The 19,562-nt window shown below is 31.4% G+C and overlaps 2 protein-coding genes across 3 annotated transcripts; one reads left to right on the forward strand and one right to left on the reverse strand.

The window, feature by feature from the left end:
* Positions 1 to 1,347: 1,347 nt before the first annotated feature.
* Positions 1,348 to 12,240, reverse strand: LOC125069964. The gene is made up of 9 exons (XM_047679602.1): positions 11,837 to 12,240; positions 11,159 to 11,305; positions 10,744 to 10,839; positions 8,955 to 9,071; positions 8,219 to 8,294; positions 8,084 to 8,147; positions 7,669 to 7,785; positions 7,448 to 7,509; positions 1,348 to 7,369 (listed from the first exon to the last, which is right to left on the reverse strand). The coding sequence occupies exons 1-9, from the start codon at positions 12,121 to 12,123 to the stop codon at positions 4,292 to 4,294; spliced, it is 4,044 nt and encodes a 1,347-aa protein (XP_047535558.1). The 5' UTR covers positions 12,124 to 12,240; the 3' UTR covers positions 1,348 to 4,291.
* A 725-nt stretch (positions 12,241 to 12,965) lies between these two features.
* Positions 12,966 to 18,768, forward strand: LOC125075045 (zinc finger protein 845-like). Of its 2 annotated transcripts, XM_047686603.1 has the most exons (4): positions 12,976 to 13,101; positions 14,069 to 14,285; positions 14,362 to 14,480; positions 15,309 to 18,768. In XM_047686603.1, exons 3-4 carry the CDS (start codon positions 14,369 to 14,371, stop codon positions 18,728 to 18,730), a joined length of 3,534 nt encoding a protein of 1,177 aa, XP_047542559.1. In that variant the 5' UTR covers positions 12,976 to 13,101; positions 14,069 to 14,285; positions 14,362 to 14,368; the 3' UTR covers positions 18,731 to 18,768. The 2 variants fall into 2 exon arrangements, with proteins under 2 accessions (XP_047542568.1, XP_047542559.1); XM_047686612.1 differs by lacking the exon at positions 14,069 to 14,285 and having other exon boundaries at positions 12,966 to 13,101.
* The last annotated feature ends 794 nt before the right edge of the window (positions 18,769 to 19,562 follow it).

Consider the following 19,562-nt stretch of genomic DNA (forward strand, 5'->3'; position numbering starts at 1 on the left):
ATAGAGCAGTGACCCCCGTGAGATACCCAAAATGACCCATGTGTGGGTTGTGGACAGAAAACAGTGTTAAGATTTTTTAACTCTTGATTTGTTTTCTTCCAAAATCTGACTAGTGGACGGAGGCACAATATTTCCTATGCAAGTAAAATCAAATCCTCGTCTCAACACTTATTATTATTCGCGCAATTTATGTAACATACACGCTACGCTTTGGGTAGTAGTGCTTTGCTCGCAATAAAATATGAAAATTGAATATTCCACGAATCCATAAATATTGGAAATAACTTATATAAAATATTATAAGGTGTATTTTTAATTTTGTATTCTTTTTGTTTGAGAAATGAAAGTCTTCGTAAAGACAGTGGCGGGACAAGACCAAAAATTTACGTGGAAAAGATACATTTTCTGAAGTTCTTTACACAACAAGCCCGCCAAAAAAAAATTTCCATTGTCAAAACAGATTTATTTTAAATTTTATTTATAAAAAATGCAAATATCTTAACTTTAAAACCACATTTTGAACAACTTTCTTACTGTAGATTTCAAAAGCTTTATTTTATTTATGAAAACTATATAATAATAGTGATAATATTATTAAGATATTCCATTTAAAAAAAAAAAAAAACGTTCTTTACGAGATATTTCAGTAGTTTAACCATAACTTTGAAGGCGCGAAGCCGCTTTAACCGCGAAGCCGTAGGCTGTGGCCCACGTCTAATGCCACCTCTGTGTACCTACACGTATCACTGCTGGGAAAAGAGCTGCAATGTTCTCTGATAAGATTTAGGCCGAATTTTCCATACGGACGGCTTCGTAAAACAGCACATAACAAACAATTTTAAGAACATAAAATACCTGTACTAGTCGGATTTCACCCGGTATGTTCAGTTAAAAAAATATATTTACCAAAACCAAATAAACAACATTTGAAATCGAATTGAAGCGATATTATTAATATACTAAGATATTCATTATGGTTTTGCAAAAAAATTACGTTATGAACGTCGACGAAGTTGACGTTTTAACTGGAAGTAACATTAAAGTGAATATTACAAGTAGTTAATTGGAATAGTTATAAAAAAAAAACATATTAATCAAAAACTGTTAGTAATGCACAATAAAACTGGGCTTTTAGTATATCGCATGAAATACGTGGGTATATATAAGTTTATCTTTACTCTTTCTTCGAATGCAATCGACTATAGGTATTTAGCACTTGATTCGCCCACGCACGTGTGCAATAAATTAAAATAAGTATATATATTTCTTGCAAGTAGATACATATTAAAACTAGGTATATCAATTTCTATCGTACCATTTATTATCACTGCTTAGCAAGTGGTGTAAATCAACATCCATAAGACTAATCAACAACATGGATATTTTTACTTAAAATATATATTTAAAACCTTATTTCATATCGTACATTTATAAAAATATTAAGAAATAAAAACAATAATATTAACGGAACAACATAATTGTAATAAAAATAAACAGTGTCATGTTTTTATACGTCTACAAAAATTAACGTTAATATGTACATAACAATAATAATGATTATCGAGTAACAAATTTCCATCATATGACATAAAGGTGTCTCACTACAACGATGACGTTACGTCTGTTATTTTGCCAATGACGCTATATAAGCTAAGGAATAAATGTTTTATATGAAAAATATATTTATACAGACAACAAATCTAATATTTTAATGACGGTATCGAGCAAAATCTCTAAAATTTTAGTTCTTTTAGTTATACTTATGTACAAATTGCGTTAATCTTTAGAAATTAAGATTATAGTAATTTGTACATATATTTTTATATATTTCATAGACAAGGCAGTAAGTAACTGCCTATATATTTTTACCTAATAAAACAATAGCCTGTTTTAAAAATCGTAATTGATTTTAATGATAAAAATGGCGAGTGACCGAATATGTATAATAATCGGTTTATAATTGTAACAAATATTAAGTCCTACACTGATACTCATTAAATAATAGGACAAAAAACGCCCATATCAATATTCTATCAATGAATTACACAGACAATGTAAAGTGTAAGAAATATTGCCTCGGTGTATATACACGAAACAGCGAAACATTTATATCATGACCTAACTACCGAAGCATAGACAAAGTAATTTTAGCTAAGTACTTATTACAATACGGAGACATAATTAGACGTATGATGGATGTTACAGTCAAGATATATCTTAAAGAACTAAACACGTTATATAAAATAACATTAATCTATATACAAAAATCTCTGTAGAGATCTTATCAAAGACATCCTTATGTATACATTTTCATCGTTGAAATATTACTTATATTTTTTTTTTTATTCGAATCGATTTAACTGTCGATGTCCTCGATGAGATCTCGACAAGTCTTATTCGTTAATAACACATTAATCTTGACAGTGTACACTTAGCATAATAAGGTACAAGACTATTTTGGTATTATGTACCAAATTGGAATATACTGTTGTTCGCTTAGTTCATTGTCTTATTATTCGAGACAATTCTCAATGAAAATTAATAACTTCACTTTCAAAATATTTATAAACTTTTAACAGTCTTCGGTTTCACTTACATAATTGTATATCCCTGTCAAATCAGTGTGTCATTTGTACTAGCGTTTAACAATCCAACTACTAAGCCTGTTGTATATTATTTTTCGTATAATATAATATGTAATTTAGGCACATTACCAGGAAATAAATATAAACTTCTACTTTATTCGAATGCTGTACATTTTATTGATTTCATATCATCAGGATGTACGGCATTCGAAAATGATATTTTTATAATTATAAGAAGCTTTAACAAAACATTTAACAATTAGATTGAAATAAACATTCCGATACTTTAAGGTCTATCTTGACCAAAAACAACTGAGGTCAGTCAACACTCAACAGTGGTACTTGAGGTAATGTTAACTAACATTGTAACACATTAATATATTATATTAACGCCAACTCGCTCCTTTGAAGTGGTGATAATTATTTGACTAACCTCTTGATGTTATTAACAATATTTATTTTCAATTTGGTTTCCCATATAAGCTCACTGCAGCCATAAAGGGCACGTTTAAAATTTATAACCGCATTACATGCGGTCTTGTAAATTTAGTATATAAGAGAAAAACTCCTATGCGATAATAAAATATATTAAAATCTTTGTGCTGATTTACAATAAATTCATATTTATAAACTATATACCTACTATTCATATAAGTTCTTCTTAATAAATCCAATTAATCATAGTTCACTTTGCACGCTTGGCGCGCTGTTTGGTCTGTTTAAATCTACATAGCTACGTTCAATATTTAGAAGGAATTGATTAGCTAGCACATTTTTATTTCATTTAGATGTTGATTGTAACGCTCCTACATACATATAAGTATATATAAAAAATTTCGATGTTCTTTTTGAATTTACAATGAGCTTACATATTGTCATGAAGCGTGCTTACAGTAGTATTAAAGACGCTGCCCGCGGTATTACGACACGTCGGTGTTCAAACTGTACTTTGTAATTAATAATATTGCGGAAACTATGTAATGGTTTTTAAAATAAATTTTAATAATTAAAATTGAACTTTTCTCTTATTTCATCTTTCTGTATCATGGTGACCCATAACTAATATAAATTTCCATTGATTCACTATTTTTGTTTCGCTCTTTTGGACCATTTACTCTTATCGTATAATATATCGATTCGAGCGTGGATCGTTACTATAACGTTCTAAAAATTGCGTAAGTGCGACAAAGTGTGTTATATAGGGCGTCCTACTCACACGAACCTTTAATACTACTATAATTCTCAAATCAGACACTTAATTTGGCCCCGTTAAATAAAATAAATATCACGAGAATGCTGATTCAACAATGAAATAGCAATGAATGGCTACATTATTCAATAATGAATATCGACTCTCACGTCTTTCATAATACGAATAGGCCTTTTTATATTCATGAATTTCAAGGGACATATTTAAAACCTGATTAATATAAATTATGAATATTTCAACTGAATCTCATTCATTGTTAGTATTCCTTATTCTATTATGGAGATATAATATTCTTATCACATTATTGTGGTGCATTGTATTGACTCATATTTTTGGGAGTGTGCGATTCATATTTTAAACTATATGTTGAAATAATTTTACCTTCACTGAAGGCATAAAGACATTGTACTCTATAAAGATATCCAATACTCGATATCTAACTGTACAAAACATTGAATCTAATCTTATTTCTAATTGGTGATAATCATTTTGCCGACTAGAGGTCAACATACGGGGTACCATCTATTTTGTCGAGGTCTGCTAACAAATCGGCAGCTGGCGGAAGGGGATCTAATATGTCTTCGCGTAAAATATCTAGCGGCGAAGCTAACCCTTGGTCACTTTCTACGACGGATCGTATTTGATTAGAAGTACAGATATCAACGGAGTTTCCATTGATAAGGAAATCTCTGTTACTATAGCTAAAAACACTCCTATCCTCAGGTAATTGCGGAGTCGACGGTACGGATTTTGAAGATATACCGTTGGAAACATTAGAATAATTCTCAGCGGCAAATAATTCTCTGGAACGACGAGAATCAATTTGCAAATTTGGAGTCGTACGTTTATACGGCAACGGTGTGCTGGGTACTGATCGCGAAGTATAATATTTACTCTTCTCATTTACCATTTCAGTTAAATCAAATTCTATTCGATTTGTTCGTTTTAGAAACTCTTCAACGTTTGTACACGCATCATTGGGAAAAGTCTCGCTGAATTGAGCACTTCTATCGATTAGCGCACCACCACTTGGTATAAAGGAATTTAACTGTTCTTCAGTTAGGATCTGCTGATCGGGCAAGGAGTCACAACCATTTGTCAGAGTATCATTAGTATTCAAAATGTTAGCCGTTGGTCCGGCATTAAGTACATCGTTACTACTATCAATCGCGTCGTATATCTTATCTAAAGTTTCAGGATTAAGACCGGCCTTTGAAATATCGCATGTGTCTGCGAGGGAACCGAAATCACAAAACTCATTGGGCACGGGCGTCGGAGGCACGGAACCGACAGGCGTGTTGTTGTAGCTCAGTAAGCCAATGTTCATTGGTGCTTGTTTAAGTGGAACGGATTGTGATCTAAATGAAGGGTCGTGGCCTAATCTAAAATTAGCCACGGGTTCTTGAAAAAATCTACTGACCTCACTCGACAGTGGATCTGCTGATAGAGGTTGAGACAGTTCGCCATTCGTGTTATCACGAAATGCGTTCGGTACAAAGTTCAAACACACGTTGCTAGTACCGTTTGGCACTGTTGAATTTTGTAGCAACTGCTGTTTGTAATTTGAAAGAATGTTCGGTGATGGAGGAGCCGACATCGGTTGGCAATATTTAATATTAGGCCCACTTACGGAAGTTTTCGAAAGCATAAATTTTTGATCATTTGGTATCGCAAATGGCATGGAACAAAGATCATTAACCCCTAGTGATAAGGGAATACGCCTTTTTCTGCCGTTATGTTTCGGTATAGGTCGAGAGCAATAACGTGACCTCGGCACTGGTGTATTCCTTGGACTGACAAACGGACTAGCTGCTGTACTATGAGAGATGGGCGATGTTTGCAAAGATCCACCCATTATTATAGTTTTATTCGTTTTAGATGGACTGTGCCCTCTGTGCCCAAAACTTAGTGGTGATTTCGAATTAAAATTCCCAGGTGAATGACATCCGTCTGATATAGGTACGAAATCGTATTGTTGAGTCCGTGTGGTTGGACTTTGAGGTTCGTTGTGGCAATTGCCGTTGTAAAGATGAGAACCGGCAGAGTTTATTAGTTGGTTGTGATTATTTTCCGTGGGACAATTTACAGAAATTCCATTTTCATTCGAAATCGTATCACAATTTCTATTAACAGCTGTGTCATTTTCATTTGACAAACTGGTGCCGTTTACTATTTCGATAATATTACCGACTGGCTTAAACGCTCCTTCGGAAATAGTAGTTTTTGTAGCATGGGGCTCGTGTTTTTTATCTGTGGGATGTTCCTGGGATTCCTGGTTGTTGATTACGTTCTGAGAAGTGGACCCACCTTGTGTGTGATTTTTTAAATTCTTAGCCAGTAATTCACGCAACTGTGATATTTTTTCATTCTTTCCTTGGCTGTGCTCGTCGTGTGGGTCCTGACCTGTTTCTAAAAAAGTAACTGGATTTCCAGCCGTGTTTGGATCTGCCGTCGCGTCGTATTCAGTGTCTCGGTGGTGAAAATATTGCAATAGCTCTTCCTCGTGCTCCTGACTGTTCCCTTCATTGAGATAATCATCTAGGTCATGCTTGTCAATATTACAAATGCTGATTACACGTTCTCGATTTAAAATCTCTGAATGTTTCTCCTCACAAATCATTCCTGTTTTAATATTTATTCCGTCTAGACCACAACAGGAATCAGGCGTCGCGGAGCGTTCGTGTTGTTCCGCTCTATCTGGAGATAGTCCTTTCGTACGACCACAAAATTTTCTTATTTTATTGCGATCACACTTAGGCGTCGGAGCCTTCACCGACTGTGTCGGACTCGCCGCCTCCTGTTCCTCCCGGGCCAGCGCCGCGGCGGTGCTTTTGGACCGGCTCGTTAAGTTTTTTGGATCCTCTAAAAAAGCAACCTCAGAACGTACCGGCTCCACGGCGACGGAGGTAGACGAAGACGCCGGGTCGGTTCCGACGAGCGACTGACGCGCCGCGGCTAGCTTTCCGCCTAGTATTTCGGCCGCCCTCATTTTTTTCGGCAAATACTCAGTTCGCGGAAATTCTTCAGAGGGTTGGTTCACAGACCGCGTGTCGGTCTGCGAGGACCGCGGCGAACTAGCCTGGGTCTCACTCTGATACGTCTCCAAGATCAACTTTTTTCCGGGCAGCGGGAGGCGAGCCGTCGGCGGGTCCGGTGGCCGGCGCCGCTGCCACTCGGTGCGCTCAGTGGACAGGTCCAGGGACGCGTCGCTGCTCAGGTTGATCGGGACATTGTGCGCGGTGTCGGGGGGCACGGCCAGGTCACGGTGCGCATAGGGCGGCTCGAACACGTAGGGGTCGGGGCGGTACTCGTGCACGGAAATGGCGGGGTGCGGCGCGGGCGGCGCGTGGGGGGGATGCGGTGGGTGCGCGCGGGGGGGCGCGCTGTACGGGAAGGTGGGCCGCACGTCGTACACGGGCACGTACGCCGGCTGGTAGCCATACGCCGGTTCGGACAGCATCTCGCTCTCGTGTTTCACAGGTTGGTGCTGACTCACGTAGGAGGTAGACGGGGGCGACTCGCCGGAGACTTCCTGCCCCTTGTTTTTCTTTGGTCGGCCGGGGGTTCCCTGCGTCTGGAGATCGTCGTAGAGCGTAATAAATAAATGTCTATTAGTATATTTAATAAAAACTGGTAAAACGTCCGAACTTACTTGTAATTTTCGTTTTAACTGTTGTTTCATTAACTGCGGACCCGATACTTCTTCCGATGCGCCTGAAATAGCATGATAAAATTATACATATTTTAATTACTTAAATAGATTAAATATACGATAGAGTGTACATTTGTTTTATCACATAACATGAACACTTTGAATTGTTGTTAGGTTTCCAAGACGTTTCTTAACTTTAATTAGAGGAAAAATATATGTACCGTGAGCGGCAACTAGCGGCGGCGGGGAAGCGCTGGCCGGTCCGAGCGGAGCGCGCTGAGTGACGCTCATAGACACGAGATGTCTGGACAGCTCAGAGATATTCACAAACTTCATGCCTTTAAAAAATATATACATATTATGCTAGAAACATATTTAAATAAATAAAAGTAAAATTAATAAGTCTCCTACTACTTAAACAAGGAGGAATTATTATTCCGTAAGTTTGTTTGTGTAAGCACAAGTAACAATCCGACTGAAGACAGATCAGGTCCCTCGACGTATTAGAAAATATCGAATTTTACTACTACGGGACTGTTACTAATTTAATAAAATATCCTAATATAAAACTAAGGAGGCCTTAGCCCAGAAGTAGGAAATTTACAGGATGTTCATACTATGTTATATGTGACTTACCGAATTTATTTTCAGCCCAATCACAAACTATTCTCTCACTTTCTTTCATAATTCCACTCGGCTCCTGAAATAATAAATACATTTATACAACACATTACTACTATTAAAATGATTAATAAAAATATAACGATATACCTTAGCAGATTCATCCAAGTCGGGTAACTGCGGTACTTCGAGTTTTACTTTTTTACGAAGACCAGCGTAACAGTATCTGGACAAAAAGGATTTTTTTAATAATAAAACAATATCAATGTCAAAAGTAACGAATGAAATTTATGGGAAAGAGTTGGTAAAACTCATTTTGCGTCAGAAACGTCAAGATATTCCTGATTACATGGACAGGAAGAGAAAAGATGAATAAACTAGTTTGACCTTGAAATTATAAAATGATTCGTCGAAATGTTAATAACTATTATAGATTCGTGAAAAAAATTTAGTCTGAATGAGACGACATTTTTTTATCGTTACACTGGAAGACAAATTAAAGTGAATATAAGTCGTTAAGTATAACAATGGGGTAATTTTAACAATCAAATTTCCATAAACAGGAGCAATTGTTGGAATAATATATAAAAGAAAAACAGGACGAAGTAGTTGGAAATTCGATCGATACGATCTTTCCCCATTGCTGATCTTGCCCCAACTTAACCTATTATAGATACATGTATGTATATTAATATTATTAATCAAGAACAGTTCTTCGTATGTAATATAATAGTGCAAATTCTATGAAATATATAAACGTAAGAAATGAATATAGAATAGGGAAGTTTTGTTCAAATTTGAACTTTACGCTTTACTTTTATTGTACCTAATATAAAATACACGTAATCATGTTTTTTCCATAGTAATTTTAATGAATTCTCATTACCTAGAATTACCACGAGTTCCCAGGCGACGTGGACGAACGGTTGGGTAAACTTGTTTCATTACTTTACCAAAATCAGCAGTCGATAGTGGCTTCATGTTGCTACTCATACAATGGGCTCTGAAACAAAAATTAAAGCTTGCCGATTAGAGCTGTCATTTAGGAAGCAGTAAACATTAACTAAATTACAAACGCAAATCATATAATAGGTTCAGCAAAAAAATGTTACAAAAAACTGATGGTCATCTCCAGCGATTTTTATTGGCGTAGTGTGCGTGAACCATAGTGATGTCATAGTTATATATATATGGCGGACCAGCAAGTGGGCCACCCGGTTGTAAGTGGTCACCACCGCCCATAGACATTGGCGCTGTAAGAAATATTAACCATTCTTTACATCCCCAATGCACAACCAATCTTGGGAACTAAGATGTTATATCTTGTGCTTGTAGTTATACTGGCTTACTCACTCTTCAAACTATAACACAACAAGTCAGCATTGGTGTTTGGCGGTAAAATATCGGGTGAGTGGGTGGAACCTACTCCGGGCCTGCACAAAGCCCTACCACCAAGTAAACTACTAATTGGTGTACCAGAAACTTTAGTTTAGAAAACTATAATTGCTTTATTTTAAGTGAAAATAAATTCAGTCTATTATACAAACTTGCTAAAACATTCTAATAAATTTTATAATTCAATAGAATCTCGATATTTCAAAGTAAAGCTAAAAATTTGTATTACATAAAAATGACTAACAGTTATTTAATTATCTGTATATTAAAAAGGTGTATTTAATTCAAGATTATATATTTCGTCTTTTAGTTCTTAGAACTTAAATAAATGTATCCTCTGGAAAACTTTAATAGTACTATAAAAAATATTTTATATAATTCAGGGGGTTTAAAAATATATTATATATACATTTTAAATTATATTAGGATTTATATATTTTTATAATAACATCACACTTGTCATATCTAAGAAGGAAGTAACTTCAATGCATATAATAAATTGACATATTGTTGAATAGTAGTACATTACAGTATCAACAAATATTTCATAATATTGCTAAACTATTTTTTTTTTTTTTTCACCTATAAATATCTTTTAAGCATATTGTAACACATGTTCAGATCCATGTATAATGTTTAATACCAAAGTCCTTGTCATTATTTTAATCTAATCTATATTAAATACCTATACAAAATTATATTGATAAGAGATGTTTGATTTTTTTTTTAGTTTTTTTGATAACTTAGCCCTTAATAAGGGAGATAATAAAAAAAGATAAAATCTAAAGTTATGACATTGAGTTACGTCAGATTGCATGAACACTGTATCTTTTCTGATAAAATGGCATTATTTCCAAAGAATATATTGGAAGTATATTTTATTTTTATAGTAAAAAAAACAATAAATTAACATTAAAATAATTTTATATGTTATATTGGAAATGACTAAGTATATGTTATATCATTATTAGTGGACATGCCACTAATAATGATATAACATAGGGTTATGGATAATAGCAAAAATAAAATAAAGTACTTATTTTTTTTTAAATATTCTTAAGAGCAATATTGATAGGATAGTGTTTAATTTATTAATAATAATAAAAAAAAGTGTTAAACGAAAAAAATCATCAACATTATATTTTTTTCTCTGCTTTGCAATATTATAAATATATTTTTAATAATAATATGTTCTTGCAATTGACATTTTAATTTATCTTGGACAATTATGATATGATTATGGAAAGAAAAAATTAATAAAACCATAAAATAATACTCACATGTATTCATCATAAACATCCTGCTTAGGCAATGAGACATCAGGATCAACTTCCAAGTGTGTCTGTATCCAAGTTACAGTTTGCTGCAATTCAGCTCTAAAAAGATAAAAAAGGACTCTCAATACTTTAGTGGTTATGGTGTACACAATTTCTAATTGGCAGGAATTTCACATATTGCTTTCTCTTTCATATGATTGGGGCAGAAAAGGAATGCAATTAGTTTAGTGTAGAGCTAGTGTACAATAGGATAAAATTTCTATTCATATTAAAAGATATGATTCTCAGATTTTTTTTAAGGTCTTGATGCCTTATAAGTATTGGAAATGAGCAAAATATATCAAATATAATGACATTGATCTATTTTTATTGCACCAAACTTAAAAATATAAAGTACTATTTTTAAAATTCAAATCACCTGGATCCCAAAGGGTTGATAGGCTGCTTCAGAGGGTCATGTGGAGGTACGCCAGTTGGTAGTCGGAGATAAAGCAACAGTCTCTCCGCTCCACTCAGGGCCTCCACTGCCTCTAGCAGCTGTGACACTCTTTGTCTGCCTTCTTGACTAAACATTGGATGTTTTACAGTATTCATTATTATATTTCTTATTTTTAATACTGATAGATAGAGATATAATGTAAGATAATAAGTACAAAACCATTTTTATAATTATTTCAACTTGTACATCATCATCATCATATGTATCAAACATATCAAAAAAAGTTAGAAATGCTTTTTTATTCAATATGATAAATAATTGTAATTACAAAAGATTTATACCGAGTTGTATTTAATAGTCTAAGCATTTATTTATTACTTTGGAAATGATTACCTGTCTTGTTTTTAAGATTTAATAGCACAGGCTATATTATTTAGAGTTAGAAAATAGTAAGCCAATAGATATAATGACATTTTCATTCTATTACCATAATTTGATAGGTTTCAATAAGATAGATATATGTTTACTTTTGTTTAATAAACAACTAAAGACAATTTACTTCTATTAAATGTCACTTCAAACTTTGCAGAGGCTACTGAGGAGAAGATGATCAGGTATAAATTCAGCGTTGTATTGAATTACTTAAATATTTATTACCTGAGAGTGTTCTCGACAATTTGCTGCATGGAAGCTATTTTGCTTGAGTCCATCTTGGAGACCATACCACCGGTTGGACTAATACCGGTACCCGTGGCACTCGATGGGCCAGGAACGGCACTAGGAGCGACGACACTTTCTTTATCGTAAGACGCAGTTTGCCTATGTTTTGGATGATTGACATTTTCCCGATGAAGTTTCGCGTCATCCACTAATTCTCTTTCAGTTTTAACATTTTTCGAATTATCATCAGTAGCCCAAGGTTGAAATGGAGTTGTGCTTTCCATTCTAACCCTGACAATTTTTCAGAATTATGTTTTTTGATTTCATATTGAAACATTTATCATAATTTATTATGCGTAACAAAACTCCATTTTCTTGACAATTGACATTTGATCAGCTGTGCGGTGAGGTAGAGTAAGGGGGGGGACATTAGACTGGGTTTCTATATATAAAACAAACAGTACAAACTACGTTTTTTATTGTATTTAAATTTTTATTTGTATAGTTTTTATTACCTAAGAAAATTATAATATTTAAAAGGAAAAATATTTTCCCCAAGCAAACCAATTATATAGGTGAAAGGAAACTGAAACCAATAATTATATTATAATAATCAAAGTATTTTACAATGACAAAATAGCAAAAAGATAAACAATTAAAACATATTAAGTGAAAAAATATTGTATGCAAGTTTTATTTTGTAATTTTTTAATTTTAGTACAAAATTGTACAGAGATTTTATTAAAATTATAAGTAAAAATATTTTTGCCAATGTTATGTATATACATTCGGGATTTTATTCGTAAGTAAACTAACCGAAAAAGCTTTTATGGGGAGGATGTTTCATAATATTTTTAACATCATTAATTTACACAACAAAGCACATAACAGCTGATGATAAGCATTTGATACAGTATCCTTATTAATTGTATTTTTATCGAAATTTTACTTTATAATTATTTAATTTAAAGTTTTATAATTTTAATGATATGCTTAAGATTTTTGTTTATTTCATATGTGTTTTTATTTTCAAACATTTTATTTTTAACATTTTATTTGATCATTGCTACTGTGTTTTTATTTTTTATCTATAATCTAATATCTGTTATTACCTGCTAAGGCTGCTATAATATAATGCTGTTATGTTCCTACCTTAAAAAATGACGTATATTTACATATTTGTATTTCCAAAATAAGTACTTTTTTAGGAAAATTCATCTATAAAGTTGATTTTTCTGAAGAGTGGAGAAATTAAATATAAGGTACAAATAAAAATCGCAAAATTTTAATGTGTATTTATTTTTCGGGACACAATTGTGTATTGTATTTTTTTAAAACATGTTATAAACTTTATTTTGACATATTAATCGCATAAGTTGACTACAAACAATCATGAATGTCTTATTTTTTATAAAATTGGTAGCCGGACGTCTAATGGGTCACCTAAACAATGGTTACCATCGCCCACAGACATCGGCGCTGTAAGAAATGTTGACCATTCCTTGGGAACTAATATAATATATCCCTTGGATTCATACACTTCTTAAATGGGAACACCACAATACTGAATATTGATTTTTGATGGTAGAATATCTGTGTTGGTAAATTATGAAACACTTATCAGATATTTTTTTAAGATTTTTTCACTATCAGTTTTAAATAAAGAATAAAAAATACATAAAGTTTTAATAATACAACCTTGAGCATGATTTAATGTGTATTTTTGGTTGCTACATTAATAGTATATATTTCATTTTATATTTTTAATATTAATTTTGTGTTCTCACAACTTAAATTTATTATTATTCTAGTTTCTTCTAAAATCTTCTAGTTATCTTAACTATTATCTTTGTAATGGACCAAAATGTATATAGATATTAGTTGTAAATTATATGAAAATTGTTGTCAATAGATAATTCTAATTAAAAACAATGAAAAGTTGATGAATAATTATGATGTAATCAAATTTCCTTCAGTGTTTGAATTTTAACCCTAAAGTGAAAGATTTTTCTAAAGTTGTTGTTGATTGTATACCAGATTAATGCAACATGCAACTTGTCAAAAATGATAACACTTCAAAATATTTTACAATAACAATATGTACATTATAAGAAAATTTACCAAAACAAAAATAAAATGACAAAAATTTTACTTATCCTTTGATCACATTAATTGAAGTTCTATACAAATTATTATTGCCGTTAACCTTCCTAATAACTTTTGTTATAGCATTAACTAATAATTGATTAGATTATTAAATGTGCATATAAACCTGTTGTTATGGCATCCAGCCAGCTCAGCTCATTGTGAGTGCATTGCATTTTCACCATTCTCACAAAATCACAATGGTTCATTCTATATCAAAATAACTTTGGGTCAAAATTTTAGTCAATTTCGGCTGAGGGTAGTGTTTTCTGGCCAAAGGTGGCTGAAGCTGAAAATAAAGGTTCGGTCGGACGCTATAAATTTTGTATATAAAATATTAAAAACAGATTTTTAAAAATCTATATTGTTTTATTCAGGTACAAGATGGCTGATGATATTGATATAGAAGAGCATGATGTTATGGAAAATCCAATGATAAAACAGATTTTTCCAGATTTATCCATACTTAAAAAAGAAATACTAGATTATGATGATGGTATGTATTTAATTATTAATTTAATAATAAATGCTTGATTAAATAATAAATTTCAATGATTTATACAAGACAATGGACATGGAGTTCTATAAATAGTTAGGTACTATATATAGAACTCCATAAATTATAGTTTTTTTACTGAGAAAGATTTTGAGGAATTAAGTAACTGTGTGTCATTGATATAAAACAGATAAAAACCAAATGGTGTTTATATGTATAGTATGTCATTCAAATAAGAATAACTATTTCTTAATCAATGCCTGAAAACAAAGACGATTCGTTGCTATTGGTATGGTGAGCAAAAAAATTTTTTCTATAAGTATTTATTTACAACAGAAAAATGAAGATTTTATCTGCATCTAGCAATTCCGCTCATTTCTGATCATTTTCAGATTAGTCATAATTATCATTCCTGTTGCAGCATAATCTATCTCTTATATTTAAACCACAGCAACAACTTTTATTTTAAAAATTGGAAAAAAATACAAGTTAATTTTTCAGCCTGGAGTTGTTGGACTCACTAGTCCCATCCGTTCAATGGAACATAAAACTATAAACTCATTGGTTTTGGGCTAGCAATACTAAGTTTTCATAAAAATATGTTACGCAAAATATTTTTTTACTAACCATACTTTTCAAGTGACATTGACAGGTCGAGGTGACTGTTTTTTTAGCAATTCTTTTATTATTTGGATTGCATAATATAAAATAAGATATCAAGTAATTAAAACTTAAATACATAATGTATAAATATAAAATGTAATTTATAAACACCAAATAATTTATAAGTTTACATTTTATTATTTTACTTCAATATTGTTTTTACAGATATTCATCATGAATTAAATTCTATTTACGCATCTGAAAATCAATTGTACAGAAATATAAATAGAAATAAACTAGTCACAGGTAAATTTACGAACACGAGAAGAAGTAAACCAAAAAAAAATATTTTACCTAAAAAAATAAAAATGCAATTAATATCAGAAGTTAGAATTCATTTGAAAAATATTAGGTCTGAACTATTAAGAAGTAAAAAATTCTGCAAAACATGCCTAATACTTTTTTCTAAAACAGATGGCTTCATTAACCATCAATTGCTTTGTCATAATGTAATAGATAATGGAGAAGATACATCTCATAAGCAATACAATGTAAAAAGTAACATAGAAAAACAAATAGAATGTCCAGTGTACACGAACACAGATTATTTAAGCCAACATGACAAAGACACTAATTTTATAAGAAACATGAATGACACTGAACTTGAAAAACCTAATAAGATTAATGCAGTTGATGTAATTGTTAAACCGAATGACCCTAAAGATAAAAGTAATGATAGCAATTTAGCGAAATCATGTTTTCATTGTAGTGTCGTTTTTCCATCTCGGCAATCCTTAATAGATCACTTGTATGAAATATTAAATAACAAGAACAATAAATTACAAAACTTACAGCACACAAATGAAAGAGTATTTATTCAGAAAAATTGTGAAATTTTACAAAGTGCTAAAGATCAGCAGAAAATTAATAAAGGTCCAGCTGAAGAAGACGATATACATACGAGTAATTTATACTGTTGTCCAATCTGCTCATATTATTTCAATGTAAAAAAGTTCTACGTGGGACATTTATTGATTAAACATAAACTGATTAAAAAAGTTCAAATTAAATCCGTCGATTTCAGTTCGAAATGTAAATTTTGTGACTTAAACTACAGCGATGTTCTATCATATAACACCCATTTACGTAAAAATCATAGAAATGAAATGATAAAAAAACATAGTAATGAATTATTTTTACTTAAAAATAAAGATTTTCAGAAATCATCAAATACTAGAAAACTAAAGAGTACGAGAGAAATAAACCTGCAGAATATTAATAATAATTCACAAGATATCAATGATAAGTTACTTTTGAAAGGAATAAATGAGGTTCGTGTATTGGCTTCAAAAGTTATTCTTTTTAAATGCGTTAAGTGTGAGATACATTTTTTAACATCTGACTCTGCAACAAACCACTCTGGGCGCGTAGTATCTGTTAACTGGAAATGCTTAAAATGTCAAAATACTTTTAAACGAAATGACAAAAATCTCCATAAAAAACAACACACATATTCAAATTACTTCAGTGTAGTAGAAGTAAATGGTGACGGTCAAGATAAAATGTATCAATGTCACAAAAGTGACGAGAATATTAAGAAAGAACACTTTTCAAATCAACTGCCTAGTTGTGAATCTCAATCCTCAATTCAATTAAGGAAATATATTATGCGTTATTACTTTTGCTCTGCTTGTAAATCTTACATACCAACACACGGCAATGTGGAAATTCATCGTAAATCGAATTGTGTAAATATTAAAAAATACGTTTGCGAGTTCTGTGGACTTATGTTTAGTGGAAGACTTTTAACTGTTCATAGAAAGTTACACCAAAGATATAATTCGAAACTGCAAGATTTTACATTTTACGATTTAAGTTCTAAACAAATATTACCTATAAAACCTAGTTTTCCCAAATGCGTATCCTGTGAAATCCATTTCATTTTTAAACATGAAGTTGAGAGTCACGTATGCGAAAAAAGCGTTTATTCTACATGCCCAGATTGTAAAACGAAATTCTCTGATTCAGCTTACACATTACATGAACAATTTCATAGTTACGAATTAAAAGAAAATGATATTAATTTAGTCCTTACGTTACCCGACGCAATGGAAGATACTAGTCCAAAATATAATTGTGCCGATAAAATTCAATACCTTTATACATGTAAAAATTGCGACGTATCTATGAATGTCTATGATGAAGTTATAGAACATTGTCATTCGCATGCTAATCTTAATAAAATAGATTTAAAACTAGATGAGGTTAAATGTAAAATATGTAATGTCACTTTTGTTAGGTCGAGCTTTAAACAACATCAAAAGTTACATTTAATTTTTACAAAGCATCAGATTAAGTATTTGTCATTTGATGTATTAAATTTCAATTCCAATAATGATGAGTGGCTTGGACATTTGTTTGGTTCGTTTGATAAAAATACAATAAATAAAATTATTGACAATTCTATATACAAATATGAGAATCGAGTAAGAATGGAGATTATACAAAATGGTTCAAACGCATTAACACTTTTCAAATGTGACGAATGTAAGTGTTATGTAAATAGTAGTTCTATTTACAAACATATAGAGAACTGTAGTATCGATTCTGATAAATTTTATTGTAAAACATGTAACATATCATTTGCAAATATCACTTCTAAAATTGAACATGAAAAACATCATACTGATTTTAGATTTAATATGTCATTGTGTAGAATTGTTACTTTCAACCGAGAAGAAGATAAAGTTTTTAATAAAAATATATCAAGGATAAAATATTACGTTTTATATCAATGTAGATATTGTCATGAGGTTCTCGAAGGGAAACATTATTTCATTAGCCATAAGTGTTACTGCTACAAATGTAAAAATTGTAATATATGCGGATTACTTATCAATGAAAGAGATTACGTTAGGCATTTATTTAAACATAAAGTATTGAATAGTTTCAATAGAAAGGTTATGAAAGTCGTTTTGATTGGTAATTATATTTTAAATAAGAATGAAACAAGAACAAATAGCCTCATATCTAAATTCACCGGAATGGTATGCGATTATACGTTTTACAAATGCGTTAACTGTGACGTTTGCGTTAGAGATCAACGTAGTACAATTCGACACTACTGTTTAATCGACGCTGCTAAATCCAAGTGTCCTCGTTGTGGCTTGAGTTTTGATGAAGGAAAATTTAAAGGTCATCTGAAATTGCATGATACCGATCCGGACTTTACAAAAGATACTATACTGATAAAAGAATTCGGATGTAATAAATCTACAATTGAAGAACATTGTGTATTTGAGAACGTTAAAACTGAATCAAAAGATTTTCTAGTGAATAATATAGTCGTCCCGAATACCGATGTTGAACACACTAATGAAAGAAATGATTTAGTTCCATCATCAGAAATAATAGTTAAAATTTATAAGTGTTATTGCGGTCTACACTTTATGAACCAAATAGAAATAAGCGAGCATATTAAGAAGTGCTCTGGTTTTATTAAGAGTAAACAAGATTGTTTCAAGTGTGGACTTACATTTACTCAGAGTGTTTTATTTAAACACTTATTGGAACATCATGGGGGTAAAAAAAAGACATTTAAATACGAAACTATTGTATGTTCTAATAATTTTCCACCTGTATTCTAGCGTTCTATTTATTATGTGTATTTTGTATAAAAAATGATGAAACCAAATGATTTCTTCATCGAATTGGTTTTTGTTTTTTTTTTTTCAATTTGGTTTAAATCATTCGATTTACTTAAGATAAAGATATTAAAGATTGCACCGGCAACAGCAAACCCTTTGAATATATATACTTATATGTAACTGATTAAAATAAATAAATTACTAAGTATTCGTCACGATAATGAATATTAAAACCTATCAGTGAGCTTACTAAACAAAATATGTTTCTTTAAATATGTAGATTTCTTAAAATTACTGTGGTGAGATGCTGGTAATTCAAGTATCAGTATCCATTCAACACAATAAAATAATATTACTTTTTCTCCATACAAATGATTACTGTACGTTTATTTTGTTGTATAGGGAATACTATATAAAAAACATGTTCTAAAATGTGACTATGTACAAAATGTAAGTATCAAAAAATAAATAATTTAAAACTTTATTTTCGTTTTATTTAGCTTACTAGCAATGGAAGTGAGATGATATTTAGATATTTCTCAAATATATATTTTTTAAATATGAATAACTATCTTAAAAACAAATCTAAATGCTTAATCTCTCGATAGTTTGTATTAATCGATACTAATTATCAATCAATATTATCATCTGCTCTTTATGAATATTTAAAATTTAATTGATTAAAATTTGATTGATATTGTCTATTTCATTATAGTTATTCATGTCCACAGACAGTAAAAGATGTATTGTAAAGACTAATGGAATGTTTGTTTCTATATTTTGGCGTTTTAAGATTTATCTAAAGCAATTAATTGTATCGTACATGGAACGA

This window comes from Vanessa atalanta, chromosome 2, assembly GCF_905147765.1.
Source record: "Vanessa atalanta chromosome 2, ilVanAtal1.2, whole genome shotgun sequence".
NCBI lineage: Eukaryota > Metazoa > Arthropoda > Insecta > Lepidoptera > Nymphalidae > Vanessa > Vanessa atalanta.